This window comes from Leopardus geoffroyi, chromosome D1, assembly GCF_018350155.1.
Source record: "Leopardus geoffroyi isolate Oge1 chromosome D1, O.geoffroyi_Oge1_pat1.0, whole genome shotgun sequence".
Lineage (NCBI taxonomy): Eukaryota > Metazoa > Chordata > Mammalia > Carnivora > Felidae > Leopardus > Leopardus geoffroyi.
In genome coordinates this window covers 19,932,305-19,953,242 of record NC_059329.1, presented here as the reverse complement: position 1 = coordinate 19,953,242, position 20,938 = coordinate 19,932,305, and the positions used below count along the sequence as shown (strand labels likewise).

General features: G+C 46.4%; 1 protein-coding gene across 6 annotated transcripts in view; it reads right to left on the bottom strand.

Moving 5' to 3' along the window:
* JHY (junctional cadherin complex regulator) overlaps positions 1 to 20,938 on the bottom strand; it is a 63,024-nt gene that overhangs the window by 21,717 nt on the left and 20,369 nt on the right. For 5 of the 6 annotated variants that reach the window (XM_045483212.1, XM_045483213.1, XM_045483211.1 and 2 more), the window contains one exon: positions 3,401 to 3,514. The exons of the other annotated variant lie outside the window; for it this stretch is intronic. In XM_045483212.1, the coding sequence (XP_045339168.1) occupies positions 3,401 to 3,514 (114 nt within the window). The remainder of the gene's footprint in view (positions 1 to 3,400; positions 3,515 to 20,938) is intronic. 6 annotated transcript variants of the gene reach the window in all.

Genomic DNA, 20,938 nt, shown 5'->3' with positions numbered 1-20,938 from the left:
AGAGTATCTGTTCTGGGGCGCCTCGGTGGCCCGGTCGGTTAAGCGTCTGACTCTTGATTTCAGCTCAGGTCATGATCTCACAGTCGCGAGTGAGATCGAGCCCTGCGTGGGGCTCTGTGCTGATAGTGAGGAGCCTGCTTGGGATCGTCCCTCTCTCTCTGCCCCTCCCTGGCTCACACTCTATCTCCGGCTCTCTTCCTCTCTCAAAATAAATAAACAATTAAAAAGAAACTTGTCCAGCCTTTTAATTGCTAGAAAAATAAGCGAACAGGAATTCTTTCTGCTGCCATCCTAGCCCTCCCTCCTCATTCCCACCGACAAAGAGGGGAAAAAAAAAGCTACCAAGAATTCTTTCTCTGGGGTCCCAGACCCAAAATCTTGGGTTACCACTTGGTTTTAATCATGTCCCACCTTTGCTGCTGACGATTCAGATTACAGTAGTACTCTTCATGGGGGGCTTTGTCAACAAGGCGGAGGACTCCTCGTTCGAGGAAACTTCAATTGTCTCGAGTGTTAAATCCGCTATTCACGTGAGCGTAAGTGCCCAGAGATGGCATTTCAGTCCCCAGAAGGGAAGACATTTACGGGCTTGCTGTGATTTCTCTCACCTTGTGAGCAGGCTACTTGAGCTGTGTGGTTTCCTGAAGATTTATTTCCCTACAATTGAGGTGCCAGGTGTCACTTTTTAGGTCACAAGACCTGAGTTCCCTCGAGGTAATATACAAAGCCATTCTCAGGCTATTTAATCTCCATCAGTGCTGAAATCCTCTATTTTATCCTGCTCTCAACGGGGTTCTTTTGTTACCAACACTCACAACCGGTCCATGCCACATGCACTCAGAATAACGGCTTAATGGCACTAGGGTTCCCTGGCCCACACACACCCTTGTCCATTGGAACAGCGTTTGCGTCGGGGAATCGTGGTGCCTCACGCTGGGAGGATGATTTCTTAGTAAGATCCCTGCTTCGTTATTAACGTTTGTTCATACCGTGCCATCCAAGGGTAGTTTGCCCCCAGCCCCGCAAAAGGCAGCGTCTGGCTGTTTCTCTTTGGCGGCTTTCCTGTTGCTATGCCATAAGCAGAGAGGAGGTTGCATGGTCGTCTTAACCAAAGGTTCATCTGCTTTAAGACAAAAGCTGTTCTTGTCCTTAGTGACCCCGATCGACCCTGGCATCCTGAGGGTTGTGCCTGGGCTCCAGGGTCAGCTCTGACGTTGAGAAGTGTCCGTTGTGTTTATTAACAATGAAACACAAATACTTTGAACTTGGGTTAGAAATTCCGACGGATAATAGTAAGAAAACTTAGAGCACACGTATTAAATGGCTCTAATTGATAGCATCAGGAAGGGAGGGTTCTGTGTTCAGATGAACAAAAGACGTCAAGAAGTCTTGACAGTGTTGGAGCCAAAACCAAAATAATAGGTCTTTGGAAAGGTGGGAAGTTACTTAGGATGTGATTACAAGGAACTTGACATTAACTAGTCAAAGATCCTACATACCCTGTCCTTCCTTTGCCTAGAAAGTCAAGAGTTACTTCATTATTTTTTAAATGTTTATTTTTGAGAGAGAGCTCTCCTGAACCATGAGATCATGAGCCAAAATCAAGAGCTGGATGCTTAACCAACTGAGCCACCCAGGCGTCCCAGTAGTTTTTTTTTTTTTTTTTTTTTTTTTTTTTTAAGTTTATTTTTGAGAGAGTGAGAGCTCTCATGCACATGAGTGGGGTAGGGGTGGGGGACAGAGAGAGAATCCCAAGCAGGCTCTGTGATGTCACCATGGAGCCTGATCTGGGGCTTGATCTCAGGATCCGTGAGCTCATGACCTGAGCTGAAGTCAAGAGTCCGACGCTTAAATGACTGAGTCACCCAGGCACCCCAAGAGTTATTTTAGAGTGGCAAGAAAGTAAATCTCCTATTTCATTTTTTTTTTTTTTTGAAGCTTTACTTAATTGGAGAACTTTGCATTTTTTTCTATGGGTGACCTGTTCCATGCCTGGGAAAGGATCTTCTGCTATTGGGAATGTGCTCCCTCACACTAGTCAGCAAAGTACTGGGTCTAGTTCTGGATACACAACGGAATTGGGATTTGGAATACCCAGGAACGTTCACAGGACAGCACAGAATGATTCAGGACAAGACCTAGGTGGAAAGGTAGAGTGAAGAGGGATTAGTTGGTTTAAAGTAGAGACCTTAGGCACAAGTAGGATGCTTCCATAGAAAATAATGATGATGGGGCGTCTGGGTGGCTCAGTTGGTTAAGCATCCGACTTCAGCTCAGGTCATGATCTCGCTGTTTGTGGGTTCGAGCCCCGCATCGGGCTCTGGGCTGACAGCTGGGAGCCTGGAGCCTCCTTTGGATTCTGTGTCTCCCTCTCTCTCTGTCCCCCCCCCCCCCAAAAAAAAAGAAATATTTAAAAATCAAAGAAAGAAAAAAAAAATGATTGTGACGACCATCAGTTGTCAGTATTTTTAAGGTGAGGGTGCATAAATTTAAATTGTCTCGGGACCTTGTTTCCGGTGTCTTTTTCTTGAGATGTTCATGTCTCGGGTTCCATGGTCTTCCATCCAGAAAGAAGGCACTAGATTTGGGTAGTTGAAGAGGAAAAGGAAAGGCAGCCTGCAGCATTGGTATGCTGAACGCCTGACTGGTGTGTAGGATGCAGCAGGGAATTAACAAATCCTTTTGAAATGAACAAATCCTTTGGAAGCATCCCATGGGCCACTCCGTATTGCTGCCATGTTAGGTCTAACGATCTTGAGATACTTGGCTCCTCTTTATCTTCATTCAGGAGTGGGTTATAAACAAATGAGTTCTGGGCCGCCTGGGTGGCTCTGTCGGTTAAGTGTCTGACTTCGGCTCAGGTCATGATCTTGTGGTTGGTGGGTTCAAGCCCCACATTGGGCTCTCTGCTGTCAGCACAGAGCCCTCTTTGGATCCTCTGTCTGCCCCCCTCCCCCCAAAAAATAAACCTCAAAAAAATAAAATAAACAAATGATGGGAATGCAAGCTGGTGCAGCCACTCTGGAAAACAGTATGGAGGTTCCTCAAAAAACTAAAAATAGAACTACCCTACGACCCAGCAATTGCAATTCTGCCCATCTGGGCAGAAATCAGTCTTATCTATGGTGGGTAACTATTCTCAGGCATAAGAACAGACCTGTAAATAGAGGTGCCTGGGTGGCTCAGTCGGTTAAGCATCTGACAGCTCAGAGCCTGGAGCCTGCTTTGGATCCTATGTCTCCCTCTCTGTGCCTCTCCCACTCGCACTCTCTTTCTCAAAAATAATAAACATTAAAAAAAAAAAAAAGAATACACCTGTAAGTAATAAGTCAGTGGTGGATATTATTGATATTTAGCAGTAACCCTCGAAACCCATTTAAAATTCAGTCTAGCGAGTAACCTTTAACTGTTGGGCTCTTTGATGCCATTTGTCTACAGGATCAATGAGAGCGTTTTCAGTCTCTTTGGCATTCTGAATGGACGTCTTGTCAGTTACACTGATGGAGTAGGAGATCTAAGAGGGTAAAACAGAGAGAGCATGTTAACAAGTTTCTTCTTAGTCTTAGAGCCACGAGGCTCATCTGTGTAACCTAGAAAGAGACCCTGAAGGGCTATGTTTTCCTTTCGGTTCAAGGATCTATCTCGGTCTTCAGGGACCTGGATTGTTCCTAAGGAAAATGGGAATAAATAACGTTTCCTCCTGTAGGCACGATGTGAGAATTGGTGCTTTGAGGTCAAACTATTTTTTTTATTAAAAAACTTTTAAAAGTTATTTATTGAGAGAGAGCAAGAGTGGGGTAGGGGCAGAGAGAGAAGGGAGAGAGAATCGCAAGCAGGCTCTGCACTATCAGCACAGACCCTGATGTGGGGCTCGAACTCCCGAACCGTGAGATCATGGCCCGAGCTGAGATCAAGAGTTGGACGCTTAACCGACTGAGCCACCCAGACGCCCTGTACTTTAAATGTTCGATATATACTCAGGGGACCCAGTTTTCGAACAGTTACCTGAACTGAACGTAGCAACAAATGTCGAATATATCAAATGAGATACTAATGTAGTGAAATAACGCTGTACTTGAAGATAGCGACAACAACAGAAATAACAATATTCATTGGATGTTCATGGTGTGCTAGTAGCTGTCCTAAGCACTTAGCATATATTCTCTCAGTTATAATACATTAAAGCTGATCAGGTATGTAATATTAACTACCATATCAGGTATGTAACTATTAACTATTAACAGATGATCTGATTATCATCTCTCAGAGAGGTTAAGTAACTTGCCCAGAATCAACAGCTAGTAAGTAGAGGCACCAAATAGTCTAATTCCAGAGCCTCATATTTCGCAATTTTGCTCAAGTAACTCACTTATTACAGATATCATCTTTGGGGCGCCTGGGTGGCTCAGTCGGTTGAGCGTCCAACTTCAGCTTGGGTCACGGTTGGTGGGTTTGAGCCCCGTGTCGGGTTCTGTGCTGACAGCTCAGAGCCCGGAGCCTGCTTCAGATTCTGTGTCTCCCTGTCTCTCTGCCGCTCCCCTGCCCATGTTCTGTCTCTCTCTCAAAAATGAATAAACATTGGGGCGCCTGGGTGGCGCAGTCGGTTAAGCGTCCGACTTCAGCCAGGTCATGATCTCGCGGTCCGTGAGTTCAAGCCCCGCGTCAGGCTCTGGGCTGATGGCTCAGAGCCTGGAGCCTGTTTCCGATTCTGTGTCTCCCTCTCTCTCTGCCCCTCCCCCGTTCATGCTCTGTCTCTCTCTGTCCCCAAAAAATAAATAAAAAACGTTGAAAAAAAAATTAAAAAAAAAATGAATAAACGTTAAAAAAATTAAAAACGTAAAAACATAAAGAGCAGTATCATCTTTGACTTGCAGAATTTGTAATGTTGGCACTTAGTGAATTTGAATGATGGAGAGTGAGGTTCTCAACTTTAGTCAGATGTTGGAATGACAAGATATCAGGCGCCCCTGAAGTGATACAGTCTTAATGTTGGTAAAAGATTCTAGAGGTAATCCAGTATAACCATAGTACTTCTATACCATCCATTTGCTATTTAGACACATGCCCCAGGGGGCGCCTGCGCAGCTCAGATGGTTGAGCATCCAACTCTTTTATTTTTTATTTTTTAATGTTTATTTATTTTTGAGACAGAGACAGAGCATGGATAGGGGAGGGGCAGAGAGAGAGGGAGACACAGAATCTGAAGCAGGCTCCAGGCTTTGAGCTGTCAGCACAGAGCTCGATGCGGGGCTCGAACTCACGGACCGTGAGATCATGACCCGAGCTGAAGTCGGACGCTTAACCGACGGAGCCACCCAGGTGCCCTGAGCATCCAACTCTTGATTTCAGCTCAGGTCATGATCCCAGGGTCCTGGAATCGATCCCTGGGTCGGGCTCCGTCCTGAGTGTGCAGCCTGCTTGGGATTCTCTCCCCTTCCCTCTCCCCCCTCTGCTCTTCTCTCCTGCTCATGTGTGTGCACATGTGCACACTCTCTCTCCCTCCCTCCCTCCCTCCCTCCCTCTCTCTCAAAATAAACACACTCCTGTCTGTGTCACTGTAGGTTTAAAGACCTTCTGTGGACTAAGGAGGGGAGAAGGCATAAGGTGGCTTGAGAATATTCCTTTTTTTCTGTAGGAGACCTGGTCCTCTTGACCATCCCATGGAGTAAAACACTAGCTCTCTTAATCCCTGTTTCGTGGATGGTGGACATACTGTCGCATCACTGAGCCACCCAGTTGCTATAAAATTTCTTCCTATGAGAGCAGAAATACATCTTCCTGTAATTTCTAGCCTGCTTCCTTCTGAAATAATGGAGTAAGTCAAACAAAATGAGACTGTTTGGCTCGTTCAGATGATGGCCCCAAATAATAGAAGCTGACTGTGATGCCTTTGCTAAACCTCCTCTTATTCACGGGCGCGGTGGCGAGATTTCTTTGCCATTCGTCCTGGGACAGGTTACCCAGCTTGGGTTCCTTTGGCCACCGTGCCCGATGGCTCATCAATGTCGAGCTTGCCCTTTCGAAACTGATATAACTTTCAAATTTAGGTTTTGGATCTTATGCTTGTTTTATTAAATTGTCCCCGGTGGGCTGCGTAGCGTGACGAGCAGCGAGCCGTGTAATGCTGGAAGAAGCATGGGGTTTAGGGTCCGTCGTGTGCGTTCACGTGTTCCCATTCTCCTGCTGCTCCGTACTCCGCATACATGCAGAGTCAATACAGGGAAGAGGGGGAAATATTTGTTACATGTTAATAAGTCAGCGTCTGACAGTAAAGATAACCTCATTCCTCAGGGCGCCTTTGTGGCTCAGTCGGTTAAGCGTCCAACTCTTGATTTTGGTTCAGGTTGTGATCTCACGGTTCGCGAGTTCTAGCCCAGGGTTGGGCTCTGTGCTGACAGTGTGCAGCCTGCCTGGATCGATCTCTCTCTCTCTCTCTCCCTCTCCCTCTCCCTCTCTCCCTCCCTCCCTCCCTCCCCCCCCCCCCCCCCCCCGTCTCCCCCTTTCCCCCTCTCCGCCTTTCCCCCTCTCCCTTGGCCCCTCTCCCCTGCTCTCACTCGCACTCTCTCTCTCAAAATAAGTAAACTTAGGGGCGCCTGGGTGGCGCAGTCGGTTAGGCGTCCGACTTCAGCCAGGTCACGATCTCGCGGTCCGTGAGTTCGAGCCCCGCGTCAGGCTCTGGGCTGATGGCTGAGAGCCTGGAGCCTGTTTCCGATTCTGTGTCTCCCTCTCTCTCTGCCCCTCCCCCGTTCATGCTCTGTCTCTCTCTGTCCCAAAAATGAATAAAAAAAATAAATAAATAAAATAAACTTAAAAAAAAGATAACCTCATTTCTCACCACTCCCTGTGGCTTCTCTGGCCCCAAGAAAGACAACGTTTATTTTAAGTGAAATCTTCTCTCTACCCGAAGGCACACCTGTCATGGTTACTGTACTCGCATACGGAGATACGGCAAATTGATGGTGTGGAAGTGTAGGTACTCAGAGGTTGATCTGAAAATGGGGAAAAATGAAAACAAAACTTCTTGATGCTCGAACCATCCTGGCAAATACACGGAGCGACCTGTGCCGTTGGACCATGGGGATTTTTCTGATTACAAATGGGACTGATCAGCAGATTTTGAAGGATTACCTACTCCGTGAAAGGAAAGCTTCCCAACACCACGAAACAGTGTAGCTTGCACTGAGATAGTTAACAAATATGAATGCTGCCACCCAAGGTCAGGAACCACTGTGTCATGATGCCCATGTCTCCGTCCCTCTCATGGCACCGGTTCAAGAAACACAAGGGGATTATACAAGCATTAGGGTTTTACAGCTTTTGCTCCTCTTACTGTAAAGGTTTCCATCCCTTGTTGCCATGATGTTAAAAGGAAACACCACTCATTTAAAAGTAAAATCATCTCTTTCCTGGAGGAGAAATGAAGGCTAACAGAGTTTAAAAAAAAAAAAAAGTTGGGGGGGTTTGGCGCCTGGGTGGCTCAGTCGGTTAAGCGTCCGACTTCGGCTCAGGTTATGATCTCACAGTTCTTGAGTTCCAGCCCCGCGTGGGGCTCTGTGCTGACAGCTCAGAGCCTGGAACCTGCTTCCGATTCCGTGTCTCCCTCTCTCTCTCTGCCCCTCCCCAGCTCATGTTCTGTCTCTCCTTCAAAAACAAATAAACATGAAACAAATTAAGAGTCTAAATAGGCTGTCTAAGCAGGCAAGGAAATAATCCTTTTTCCAACCTCAAATGAGCGACGTCTTGGACAAAAACATTATCTGGAGCCTGGGAGAAAAAGTTGGGTTGATCTCCTAGAGCCTCCACTAGGATGTTTGATTCCCTGGGCTTCTGGGAAGGGGACTGGGTTTCGTTAACTCAGTTTTTCACTGGTGATATCGATGGTTTGACGACCAGTAATGGGATCCCCTACACAGCCTCTGGTAAAGAACTTACAAATTAAAAATGCATTGCCCGGGGCGCCTGGGTGGCGCAGTCGGTTAAGCGTCCGACTTCAGCCAGGTCACGATCTCACGGTCCGTGAGTTCGAGCCCCGCGTCGGGCTCTGGGCTGACGGCTCGGAGCCTGGAGCCTGTTTCCGATTCTGTGTCTCCCTCTCTCTCTGCCCCTCCCCCGTTCATGCTCTGTCTCTCTCTGTCCCAAAAATAAATAAACGTTGAAAAAAAAAAAATGCATTGCCCTACGCTGCCTTCCCCAGAGAATGTGGGCTGCGTGATATTTCCATCCACACGCTGTTTCGGTGGACTCCGTGTCTGAATCACCCCAGCGAGAGACTCCGAGCAAGTAAAGCATGCTTCTTTCTACGTTATCTCTTTGAAAGTGGAGTGGGACACAACCTCTGCCAGCTATTTTTTTTTTTTTTTTTGTGAACCATTCTATTAATACCAATCAAATCGAGAAAATGATCAAATGAAATTGCATTTTGAGCATCATAAGCTGCGTAATGTCTATTCTGTTAAATTGGGGCCTATAATTGCTTCTCTACTGAAAAGATACAACAAAGACAGCAATCATGGCATGTCATTATCCCAGACTAGAAAACCGGCCTTTGCTGGGAGGACTTCAAAGGCTTGTGGTTCTCGAATTGCATTTGGCTGCTATTGATGAAGCACGGGCAATCCTGATTAGGTGTTTACACTGAGGTAAGGCGCAGAGCAGAGAGCCTGAGTGCCTGGGTCTAGAGCCATTAAAAAATTGTACATTATGTTCCTTGCTTTGAAGTGAGGGTTTGTAGGAAGGAAAGCAACTCAGATTGAGTACAGCTGAGCTAGACTGGGCTGCGGCTTCTCTCTCAAAGCAACTGGGCAGGTTCTCAGAATCGGCACCGCACAAAAAAGTTGAGGCTTTAACCAAGAGCGATATGTGAATTAGCGTATCTGCACGACACATGCTGAATTGTGTTTGCAAAGCGTATCAGCCTTAAGTCCTGTAATCGCTGGATGTTTGGCTCCTTTATTCCTTGATGTTGTGTGTGTGTTTTTTTTAACTTTATGGGGAGCCCCGCTATTAATTTGTTTCCTTGTTATTCCTTGAGGGTATTAACTAGCACGTGCCCAAATTAAAGCAGATCAAGGAGTCTGATTTCTGAAATGTAGCGTTCGCCCACCCTCACCCCAACACGTCTGCTATTGAAACCCTCCCTTCGGTGCATAGTCGCCGGATTCAATGAGCGTTTGTTAAGTTGGCTGACGAGCGATCTGCTGTATTAATTCTGTCCTATTTCTCATACATTCTGCTCCGTGTCAGTCCCCACCCACTCACATGGGTGCTGCCACCTCTGTTCATACGTGGCCAGCAAAACAGGTGGAGGTGTGGGGGTCCAGAGAGCCTGCCGTGGTGGGGCTCCACCTCCGATACGTCGCACAGCTACTTGGATTGTCTGGGGACCTGTAGTAATTATTCAGCTGTTTAGAGACAATACACGGGAGATACTTTGGCTCCCGTGGGCCGCTTTCTCCGTGCCTGCCGATCACTTCCTAATGTAGTTCACAAGTATGTGTTCAATAAGAATTTGAGGGCCTCGAGACCTCTGGATCTATTATTTTTTACATTCATTCTTCCTATAAGATACCGCAGCTTAAAAAACCCCTGAACTAATTATGCTAAGCCACCACTTTAAAAAACCCTTTAGGGGCGCCTGGGTGGCTCAGTCGGTTAAGCGTCCGACTTTGGCTCAGGTCATGATCTTGCAGTCTGTGAGTTCGAGCCCCGCGTCAGGTTCTGTGCTGACAGCTCAGAGCCTGGAGCCTGTTTCGGATTCTGTGTCTCCCTCTCTCTGACCCTCCCCCGTTCATGCTCTGTCTCTCTCTGTCTCAAAAATAAATAAACGTTAAAAAAAAAAAAATTTTAAAAAACCCTTTAGTGGGGCACCTGGGTGGCTCAGTGGGTTAAGCTACAACCTCAGCTCAGGTCATAATCTCATGGGTTATGAGTTTGAGCCCCATGTCAGGCTCTGCTCTGACAGTGTGGAGCCTGCTTGAGATTCTCTCTCTCTCTCTCTCTCTCTCTCTCTCTCTCTCTCAAAAAATGAACAAACTTAAAAAAACCTTCAGGGGCGCCTGGGTGGCTCAGTCGGTTAAATGTCCGACTTCGGCTCAGGTCATGATCTCAGAGTTCACGGGTTCCGGTCCCGCTGGCTCTGTGCTGACAGCTCAGAGCCTGGAGCCTGCTTTGGATTCTGTCTCCTTCTCTCTCTGCCCCTCCCCACTTGTGCTCTCTCCCTCAAAAATAAAGAAATGAAAAAAAAAACCAACCAAACAAACCTTCAGCACTTTTCCGTTGTCCTTAATCTTTAAAGGTTTGTAAGGCCCTGCATCCTATACTTGGTCTTTTCACACCGTATTTTCTTAGTTCTGTGGTTGGGCCGCATGTACCATTCATTATGTCTAGGTCCGCACATAGGCCATCCTTTGCTGAGAAACCCCTCTTCACCTGATTTATTCTGACCAATCCCATTCACTGTTCCTGTTCCAGCCTTGGCTGAAATATAACTTCCTCCGGGAAGCCCTCCTTGACTCCTCAGAGGTTACTTAACAATGGATGCACCTGAGCTTATGGCCTTGGCACTTTGTACTTTCCCTTTTGTAACAAGTCTTACCTTGGTCATTAGGTTCGTTTCTCTCACCTCCTTCATGACCTCTTTAAAACCATAATTTCCCCCCAGCCCCAAATTCACCATTTCTCTGCTCTAGTTCTCTCCCTTGCACTGATGTATCTATTCTGTCTATTGTCCGTCTCCTCCTACTAGAAAGTTAGCCCCACGGTGGTTGGAATTTTTTGGAATTTGGTACAGTGATGTATTCTAAGTACCTAAGACAATGCCTGACCCACCATAAGCTGGTAATAAATATAGGCAAATGAACGATGCAATTAACTGCTTTCAAGAATAGGAAAGAGATTTTGTGTTCGATTACCCAGCAGCCCGAGTTCTGTATAACACAACTAAGAATATGGACGTGGGACCCCTGGGTGACCACATAATTCAAATTGTTCCCTTTCTGAAATCCTTCAATGATTCTACGTCGTGTAGAGGAAAAGATACTTCCTTAGCGCAGCATTCTAAAACTTGAGCATGTATTGGAATCACTTGGAGCGTTTATTAGAACATGGCTGGGGGCGGGGGAGGCGCCTGGGTGGCTCAGTGGGTTGAGTGTCTAATTCTTGGTTTCAGCTCAGGTCCTGATCTCAGGGTCGTGGGATGGAGCCCCGTGTCAGACTGTGCCCTGAGCACAGAGCCTGCTTAAGATTCTCTCTCTCCCCCTCTCCCCCGCTTGTGTGTGCACTCTCTCCAAAATTAAAAAATAAAATAGATTCCTGGGCCTCGCCCCAGAGTTTCTGATTCAAGACGTATAGGATGGGGCCCAAGAATCTGCACGTCTAATGAGTTCCCAGGCAATGCTGACGCTGATCTAGGGACCACATTCTGAGAGCCCCTGCATTACAGTGACCTACAAGGGCCTGCATGAAAGGCACCAGCCAGTTTCTCTGCCTAAATACCTACACTCCCATCCACACAATCTAGTCCCATGCAACACGGAAGTATTCGTCGTCTCAATTTACCGGATTAAGTAATACCCTCTAGTCCTTCTTTAAGATATCCTGGGGCGCCTGGGTGGCTCAGTCGGTTGAGCGTCCGACTTCGGCTCAGGTCACGATCTCACGGTCCGTGAGTTCGAGCCCCGCGTCAGGCTCTGTGCTGACGGCTCGGAGCCTGGAGCCTGCTTCCGATTCTGTGTCTCCCTCTCTCTCTGCCCCTCCCTTGCTCGCTCGCTCTCTCTCTCAAAAATAAACATTAGAAAAAACCAAAAAAGGCATCCCAACTAATGCCCACAGCCAGATGCCATGACCGGCCCGCTGCTCTCTAGGATGCCTGGGTACTTCTGTCTCCGGTAGTTGAACTGTATGTTTACCAGCAGTTCCTTCTCCATTTGTTTGCAAACCTATTGGTTTCTTTTTTTTTTTTTAATTGTTTTTTCAACGTTTATTTATTTTTGGAACAGAGAGAGACAGAGCATGAGCGGGGGAGGGGCAGAGAGAGAGGGAGACACAGAATCGGAAACAGGCTCCAGGCTCCGAGCCGTCAGCCCAGAGCCCGACGCGGGGCTCGAACTCACGGACCGCGAGATCGTGACCTGAGCCGAAGTCGGATGCTTAACCGACTGCGCCACCCAGGCGCCCCCCTATTGGTTTCTATTACACGTGTTATTGAAATTATAAAATTCATTGGAAGGTCAGATTGTTTGGAGAAATCTGTGTGTGAACAGAGAGTCGTTATTTTCCTGACAACTAAGTAAAATAACTTAGGATGACCCAGTAAAGCAAAAGGCAAAGTGACAAGTAGGGCAGGGGGAAAGGTGTAAAAGATTATGGAAATGGTTATTAGCAAAATCAAAGATTATGTTCTTAGATCCTAGGCTTTTTAAGTTTTCCCCTTGCTTTTAAGAAATCCAAAGTATAAATCTTAGCTCTCAGACTGATTCAGGAAAGATGACACAATACCCTGGTAGCATATGCACGGACAGAAGAGGCCTTGGCCCCTCTGTTAAAGGTTGGTGAATTAACGTATGTTTATATACTTTACGTGAAAATCAACTATCTCAGATTATCATTGTTCATATCTGCTTTGACTGCTTTTTTCCTTAGGTTTATTTATTGATTTTGAGAGAGGCAGAGCAGGAGTGGGGAGGCGGAGGGGCAGAGAGAGAGAGAGGGAGAATCCCAACCAGGCTCTGCTAGGCCAGCCCAGAGCCCAACATGGGGCTTGAACTCACGAAACTGAAATCGCGAGCTGAGCCGAAATCCAGAGTAAGATGCTTGGGGCGCCTGGGTGGCTCCGTCGGTTAAGCATCCGACTTCAGCTCAGGTCATGATCTCACGGCTCGTGAGTTCGAGCCCCGTGTCAGGGTCTGTGCTGGCAGCCTGGAGCCTGCTTCGGATTCTGTGTCTGTCTCTCTCTGCCCCTCCCCTGCTCACACTCTCTCTCCCTCTCAAAAATAAACATTAAAAAAAAAAAAAAAGTGAGATGCTTAACCAACTGAACCACCCAGGCACCCAAGCCACTTTGATTGATTGACCAAATACCATTCCTGACCTGTATTCTAGAGGTTCCCACTGTACCAGGGGGCTTCTACCTAAACAGCATCCTCTCAATGCTTTTCTAAAAAAATTTCTTTTTATTTTTTTTTTTTATTTTTTTTTTAAATTTTTTTTTTTTTTCAACGTTTATTTATTTTTGGGACAGAGAGAGACAGAGCATGAACGGGGAGGGGCAGAGAGAGAGGGAGACACAGAATCGGAAACAGGCTCCAGGCTCTGAGCCATCCGCCCAGAGCCTGATGCGGGGCTCGAACTCACGGACCGCGAGATCGTGACCTGGCTGAAGTCAGACACCTAACCGACTGCGCCACCCAGGCGCCCCAAAAATTTCTTTTTAACATTTATTTGTTTTTGAGAGACAGAGACAGAGAGCACGAGTGGGGGTGGGGCAGAGAGAGAGGGAGACACAGAATCCTAAGCAGGCTCCAGGCTCTGAGGCAGGCTCCAGGCCGTCAGCACAGAGCCCCACGCGGGGCTCCAACTCACGAACCGTGAGATCATGACCTGAGCTGAAGTCGGACGCTCAACCGACTGAGCCACCCAGGCGCTCCAGCATCCTCTCATTGCTTTTACACCATTGCACTTCACTCCCTAGGCCTTTTTCCTAGGGAAATACTTTTTCCGCCCACCGCCACCTGCTACCTTCTGCTGCTTTGTAAAGAATCTGTTTAACGATTGCCTCTTCTGTGAAGCCCTCTCTGACTTCCCCTGCCAGACTTGCACACTTTTTCTTCTGTGTTCCTTCGGGGCCGTACGTGTCTCTACTACAGCAGCTGCTACCTGGTACCCACTCTTTACTCTGTGGGCTTGCCACGGGGCCAGAAGGTCCTGAAGAGCAGATATACTGACAGCCGCAAAAGAACGGCTTCTTCCCGTTGCCACGGCTCCCGACCTTACCACAGAGCCACGCCGTATGGCCTGGGCAAGATGGCACGGAAGGGGTGGGCACACCGGGCGCCTCTGTGCAAGCTGTCCTGAGACACGATTACTCGTGTTACGATCACTTCTGGCTTTCGAAAGGGCATGCTTTCGTTACGTGGAAAGGTTCTCTTTTCGTGGATCCCTCCTCAGTCACATGGAGTTAATGGAGTGCCGCTCTATGCATCATACCACTGGTAGCCCAAGCCAGTGCTAAACAGCACGCGCGGAAAGATGCCTTAGGCAACATACTGGACAAAACCGTAAAGTTCAATTTAAATTACGCTGTCGTTAAGTAAGTGCTCTTGTTGCGGTCGCACGGGGCAGAAGAAAAAAAAAAAAAAAGGCCAATCAATGAACGCACAGAGTACTTACTCTGTAGAAGAAACGTTTTTACCAGCATAAAAAGGTGAGACTCGAACATGCCATCAGACTGGAAGAATTCTCTAGAACGGGATTCTACGTTTCTAGCCAGATGTGTTTAGAAAAAGATGATCATCATTGAAAGGGAAAGTCTGATTTTCTAGACAGCCAAAAGTTTTGCTAAGGCTGAAACTATGGAAAAGGCAAGCAATGTATCACTTACCTATTAATCTTCTCTAGTGGGAGGCTAAGTTCAAATTAAATGTCAATAATAATAGACATGTAGGGCGACATGCCCATCCAAGGCTTTCACACATAGTATCTCATTCGGTCATCCCAATAACCCTGAACCTGTGGTACAAGGCCGAGGCCTTTGAACTGTATGGTAAGAGGGGGGTACAGTTTTCCTAAGCAAACAAGATAGGGAAGGGTCGTCCATCAGTGTGTCCAGAAACACAGGGGAGATGCTGGGTTCGGGGAGCCGCGAGCTCCCAGAAGATGCAAGGGGGAGGATCGCAAAAAATAAATAAAAAGACTGAAGCAGCAGGAAGGGGCTGGGTCTCGGAGAGGGTGTGCGAGTCTGAGAGTCTGAGTCTGACCTACAACATGGCAAGCGTGAAGTGTCCCTCCGCCTGCCCGCTTCGCGGACGGTCTTCTGGGGGACCTGCCGTCGACCGGGCTGGCAGGGCATTTACATGCTATCCTTTTAGCTACACTTTCTTATCCCACCTGAAGCCCCATCCCTTTCCTTTTGCATCACTGTAACCTGAAAAAAGAAAACAATCTGTTTAGAAGCCGTGGCTTCGGAATGCCCAGTGTTGGTAACAGCTTCCCTCTGCTGAGTGTCTGCAGTGCGTCGGGGGCTTTGTATAATTTTTTTTCCAATAAGCCTCCAAGGCAGACGTTGACCCCACGTAATAGATGAAGAAGGTAAGGTTTAAAGAATCCCTTGCTCAGATGTCTAGGAAGTGCCACCACCTAGGACGTCGGGGGAGCCAGGATGTATAATCCATGATGGTCTGACTCCCAACCTAGCGCTTTGTGTCGGTTTTGTTTTTTTTCTCCATGACATCGTGTTGCCCCTACGGGAGAACGCTGCTCCCGAGGCTGGCACAGACCGAACGAAGCTGGTCCCCCAGAGCTCCCGACGTTTTCCCTTTCCCGTCCGTCCACGCCTCAACTTGGACGACGTCTCCGAGCCCTTGCCAAGAACCCAACCATCCCAGTTAGGCTCCCCCTCGTCATTTTATTAAGTAGCTATTCAGCATCCTCTGAGGCTTTTATTGGCGTTTGAAATTATTTTGTTACACGTTTCTCGCCTCTGTCACGTGACTGGAAGGTAAGCTCCTTGAAGACTAGGCTCTGTGTGTCTTGTTTTCTGTTCCATGCCGAGCACAGCACCGAGCACATCGTTGGTGCTCATTAAAGGCGTGTGGGCTGACTGACCTGCTGTCGCAGCAAGAGCCACAAACGTATGTTGACCTTCAAAACGGGTAGTGGATACTTACAGGGCTTTACGTTGGCTTCAAGGCTATAGGGCGACTGAATAACGTTTCTGTATTTGCACTTGAAAAGCATCTGTACTTTCTAAGGAAGGACAGGAGAGGACTAGCGTGTCTAAAGCTGTTCCTGCTGTTTTCCAAGCATGCTAGATTTCACCTTTATCAGTCTTCAGAGTCATTCTGGAATCAAGACACAAAGGCAGCTCCTTTTTCAAGACCCCACTTTCTTTTCATGATAGATCATACATGGGCTCAAATCCTGGTGCGTTTCCGGCAAACGCTGAACAAACCATGAATAAAAAAGTTAAGCCTTGAATACTCCCCAGCAAAGCTCCTGGCTGACCGTGATACTTAGGTGCCCTCTAGTGTGTGTTCCTTGCTTTCCACGGCATGTGATAAAGATCTTCTCGTGCATTTCAAGGTGATTTCCAGTGCATTTTAATGTGCGATCAGCAGATGTGTGAAAAATGGCACACACAAAAAATTGCGGAGCAATTGAATTGAAAAGTCGGTGGTTCGGAGTCATTATTTAAAAGCAGAGAATGCATTTTAGGTCACCCCCAAGCACTCGGGGGTGTATAGTTACAAGGGTTATTACAAGATGTTGTGTATTGTGGATCCATAGGCATGGTTCCAAAGAGAGGAGCTATCAAAGGATATAAAGGGAAAAGCTGTGCTCTCACTCTGGCCCCCCGTCCACCCTCTGCAATTAACACCCGCCAGTCCGATCAGGGTTTTTTATGCGTTCCGAACAAAACGTGCATCTTTATTTTTCCTCACTTTTCTTACACTGTATGTGCCATTCTTCTACACCTTTACTTTCTCTGTTAATAAGCCCTGATAAGTTATCCATAAGAGGTCATGGAGAACATCCCCATTCTTTTTTTTCTTTTTTTTTTTTTTAAACAGTTACAATGTCCTCTACTTTATGGATGTACTATAATTTCAGTATGCCCCAAATAGTAGACATTTGGGTAGTTTCCAGTCTTTTGCTATTAAAAATAAGGCTGAAATGAATAATCCTATACACGATTTATTTTTTTTTTTTTTTAAATTTTTTTTTTTCAACGTTTATTTATTTTGGGGACAGAGAGAGACAGAGCATGAACGGGGGAGGGTCAGAGAGAGAGGGAGACACAGAATCGGAAGCAGGCTCCAGGCTCTGAGCCATCAGCCCAGAGCCTGACGCGGGGCTCGAACTCACGGACCGCGAGATCGTGACCTGGCTGAAGTCGGACGCTTAACCGACTGCGCCACCCAGGCGCCCCTCACGATTTATTTAAAAACTGCACATACATAACTAGGAAAAATGCCTAGGAGTGGAATGCGTTGGGTCAACTAAAAATAATCATTGCGGGGTGCCTGGGGAGCTCAGTCGGGTAAGTGTCCAACTCTCTCTCTTTTTTTTTTAATGTGTATTTTTGACAGAAAGAGAGACACAGAGCATGAGTGGGGGAGGGGCAGAGAGAGAGGGAGACACGGAATCCGAAGCAGGCTCCAGGTCCTGAGCTGTCAGTAGCACAGAGCCCGACGTGGGGCTCGAACTCACAGACCGTGAGGTCGTGACCTGAGTCGAAGTCAGAAGCTCAACCGACTGAGCCACCCAGGCGCCTCTCTCTCTCTCTCTCTCTCTCTCTTTTTTTAATGTTTATTTATTTGTTTTGAGAGAGCGTGCAAAAGGGGGAGGGGCAGAGAGAGGAGAGAGAGAATCCCAAGCAGGCCCTGTGCTGTCATCACAGAGTCCAGTGCGGGGCTTGATCCCGCGAACCATAAGACCATGACCTGAGCCAGAATGAAGAGTCAGACACTTAACAGACTGAGCCACCCACGTGCCCCAAGTGTCCAACTCTTGATCTCAGCTCACATCTTGTTCTCAGGGTCGTGAGTCCAAGCCCTGCATTGGGCTCCATGCCGGGCACAGAGCCTACTTAAAAAAAAAAAATCATAATCATTGCTAACACTTGTATAGTGTTTGCTATAAGCCAGGCATCGATCTAAGCACACTCCCTATATTAACCCATTGATTTAATCTTCTTAATAATTCTGGGAGGAAAGTACTATTATTTATTTTTTTAAGGATGAGGAAACTGAGGCACATAGAGGTTAAGCCACCTGCCCACGGTCAGACAGCTAGCAGGTGTCAGTGCCAGCCGCCGTGGCTCAAAAGTCTATTCTCTTAGCCATCATGCTTTACTTTTTCAAGGAGTAAATGTATTTGTATTTTAAATAGATATTAACAAAATGTCTTCCGTATCAGTTATAACTAATTTATTCTCTCACCAACTGTTCTGTACTGTTTTGGCCTAAAGGCTGAGGCCTAATGACTGAGGTTGGGGATCTTTTCATGTTTCATAGATACAGGTATTAACTTGTCTGTGAATTATCTATTCCCCGCCTTTGTGTATTTTTATATTGGGATTTTTTGGTCTTGATTTCTAGGAGCTCTTTATATATTGGAGATATTAGTGTTCCATCTATGATATGAATTAGAAGTATTTTTCTACTTTGTTCTTTATATTTTGACTTTCTTAGGCTTTTTCTCTGCAGAAGTTTTTGATACTTATGTAGTCAAATTTCTCAGTCTTTTATAGATTTTGGACTGTGAACCATTTTGAGGTTATAGGAGAATTTTCTTGTTTTTTTTTTTCCACCTAGCATTTTTACGGTTTAATTTTTTTCAATTAAATATTAGACCCATTTGGAATTTAGCTGGTTGTATGATATGAGGTATGGATATGACTTGATTTTTTGCCCAGGTGGCTACCCATTTGTTTTATCGAACAAGCCATCATTTCCTCACTGACTTGAGATCCTGCTTCATCGAATCGTAGTATCATATCCTATACTCCCGTATGTAATTTGGCTCTGTTTCTAGACTTTCTACCACTTTTTAATGTCTGTATATGCATTAAATGTTACCCTAGTATTTAATTATCGAGACTTTATAATACACTATGTGGTAGTACTAGATTCAGGATTCTTTTTTTTTAATTTTTTAAAAATTTAATGTTTATTCATTTTGAGAGCGGGAGGGGCAGAAGAGAGAGGGAGACGCAGAATCCGAAGCAGGCTCCAGGCTCTGAGCTGTCAGCAGAGAGCCCAACGTGGGGCTCGAACCCACGAACTGTGAGATCATGACCTGAGCTGAAGTCGGACGCTCAGCCGACTGAGCCACCTAGGCGCCCCTCTCGCATGATTCTTAATTTCCGGAGCTTTCGTTATTATTCCTGGTTTTAGATTTCATCTGAACTTAATCAGCTTTTTTTTGAGTTTTGTTTTTTAAAAACACTGTTGACTTTTTTAAAATGTAAATTTCTTAGATTTACTTTCTTTTTTAAAAAAAAAATTTTAATGTTTATTTATTTATTTACTTGAGAGAGACAGAGACAGAGTGTAAGCAGGGGAGGGGCAGAAAGAGAGGGAGACACAGAATGTGAAGCAGGCTCCAGGCTCTGAGCTGTCAGCACAGAGCCCGAAGCAGGGCTCGAACTCAAAAACTATGAGATCACAAGCTGAGCTGAAGTTGGATGCTTACCCAACTGAGCCACCCAGGTGCCCCTTAGATTTACTATCAAATCTTCCCAAATACAATACACTACTTAAGACCCTGTATTACTCAACTGGGCAGGGATGCTTGCAACAATAAAATGTATTAAGAAGCTGGTTTCCTTGGCTGTGTAATGGCAATTGACATTAAGTCATTCATTTGGCAATAGGTGTCATTTGTCCTTTCAGTATTTCTAGTTGTAAGACACTTGTCATCTTTTTCAAAGAAATTAGGAGGAGACAATAGATTTTCAAATACGAAAACCTTCCAGATAGATGCTGCTTAATCTAAAACAATAACTTCCGCACCTGCCACCCCCAATACTTAACCTCCTGCTCCCAAATCCACAGAACAATCCTATCAGCCATTGAAAACATCAATGCTCTGTGGGTACTCACGTACCCAACTTTGACTTTGGGTCTCTGGAAAGCCCTGTATGTGCTTTACGTGTGGTCCAGCAGCCTTGACATCACCTGGGAATTTGTTCGAAATGAACACCCTTAATTAAGTCTCGCCTCCGACCTACTCGATCGAAATCTGTATTTTAACAAGATCCTGAGGTGGCTCATTAGTGCCTTCGAAAAGTTTGAGGGGAAGAAAAGATCCATGGTTCTCAGTGGGCCTGGTAGCAGAAGTGGCATCACTCAGAACCATGTAGAAAATTCAAATTCTTGGGTCCCACCCTATGCCTACTACATCAGAAACCCTAGGTTAGGTCCAGCTGTCTGTTTTAATAAACCCTTCAGTTGGCTCTGATGCACACTAACGTTTGGGAACCACTGTTGTTGTTTTGAATGTTTATTTATTTATTTTGCAAGAGAGGGGGGCAGAGAGAGAGAGAGAGAGGCAGGGAGAGAGAGAATCCCAAGCAGGCTCTGCCCTGTCAGCGCAGAGCCTGATGCGGGGCTCGATCTCACGAACCGGGAGATCATGACCTGAGCCAAAATCAAGAGTCAGATGCTTAACTAACTGAGCCACCCAGGTGCCCCCGAACCACTCCGTTAGATCAAGGATCCTCTCAATCTTGGCGAAATATTAGAATCACTTGGGGAGCTTTGAAAGAAAAATACTGGCTCTCAGGATCTTACCCCGAGATGTCAGTTGGTCTGGGTGAAGCCTAGAATCATTTTACATTTCGTTTCTCAGGTGAATCTAATATCCAGTGAGGCTTTCTAACCACTGCTCTGGAAATACTATTTCCCCCTCAAATAAACTTTATACTGAAGAGAATAAGTTCGGAGGTGATGGAAGAGATTCAGTTTTCATTTCCCATGTATTTACTGAGACCTTGTAGTATGTTAGGCTCATTACCACGAAGATTAAAAATAACTACAAAGTGGGGCGCCTGGGCGGCTCAGTCGATTAAGCATCCAACTTCAGCTCAGGTCATGATCTCACGGTTCCTGGGTTCGAGCCCCACATCGGGCTGTGCACTGACAGTATGGAGCCTGCTTGAGATTCTCTCTCTGTCTCCCTCTCTCTCTCCCTGCTCCACCCCTGCTCACGCTCACTCTCT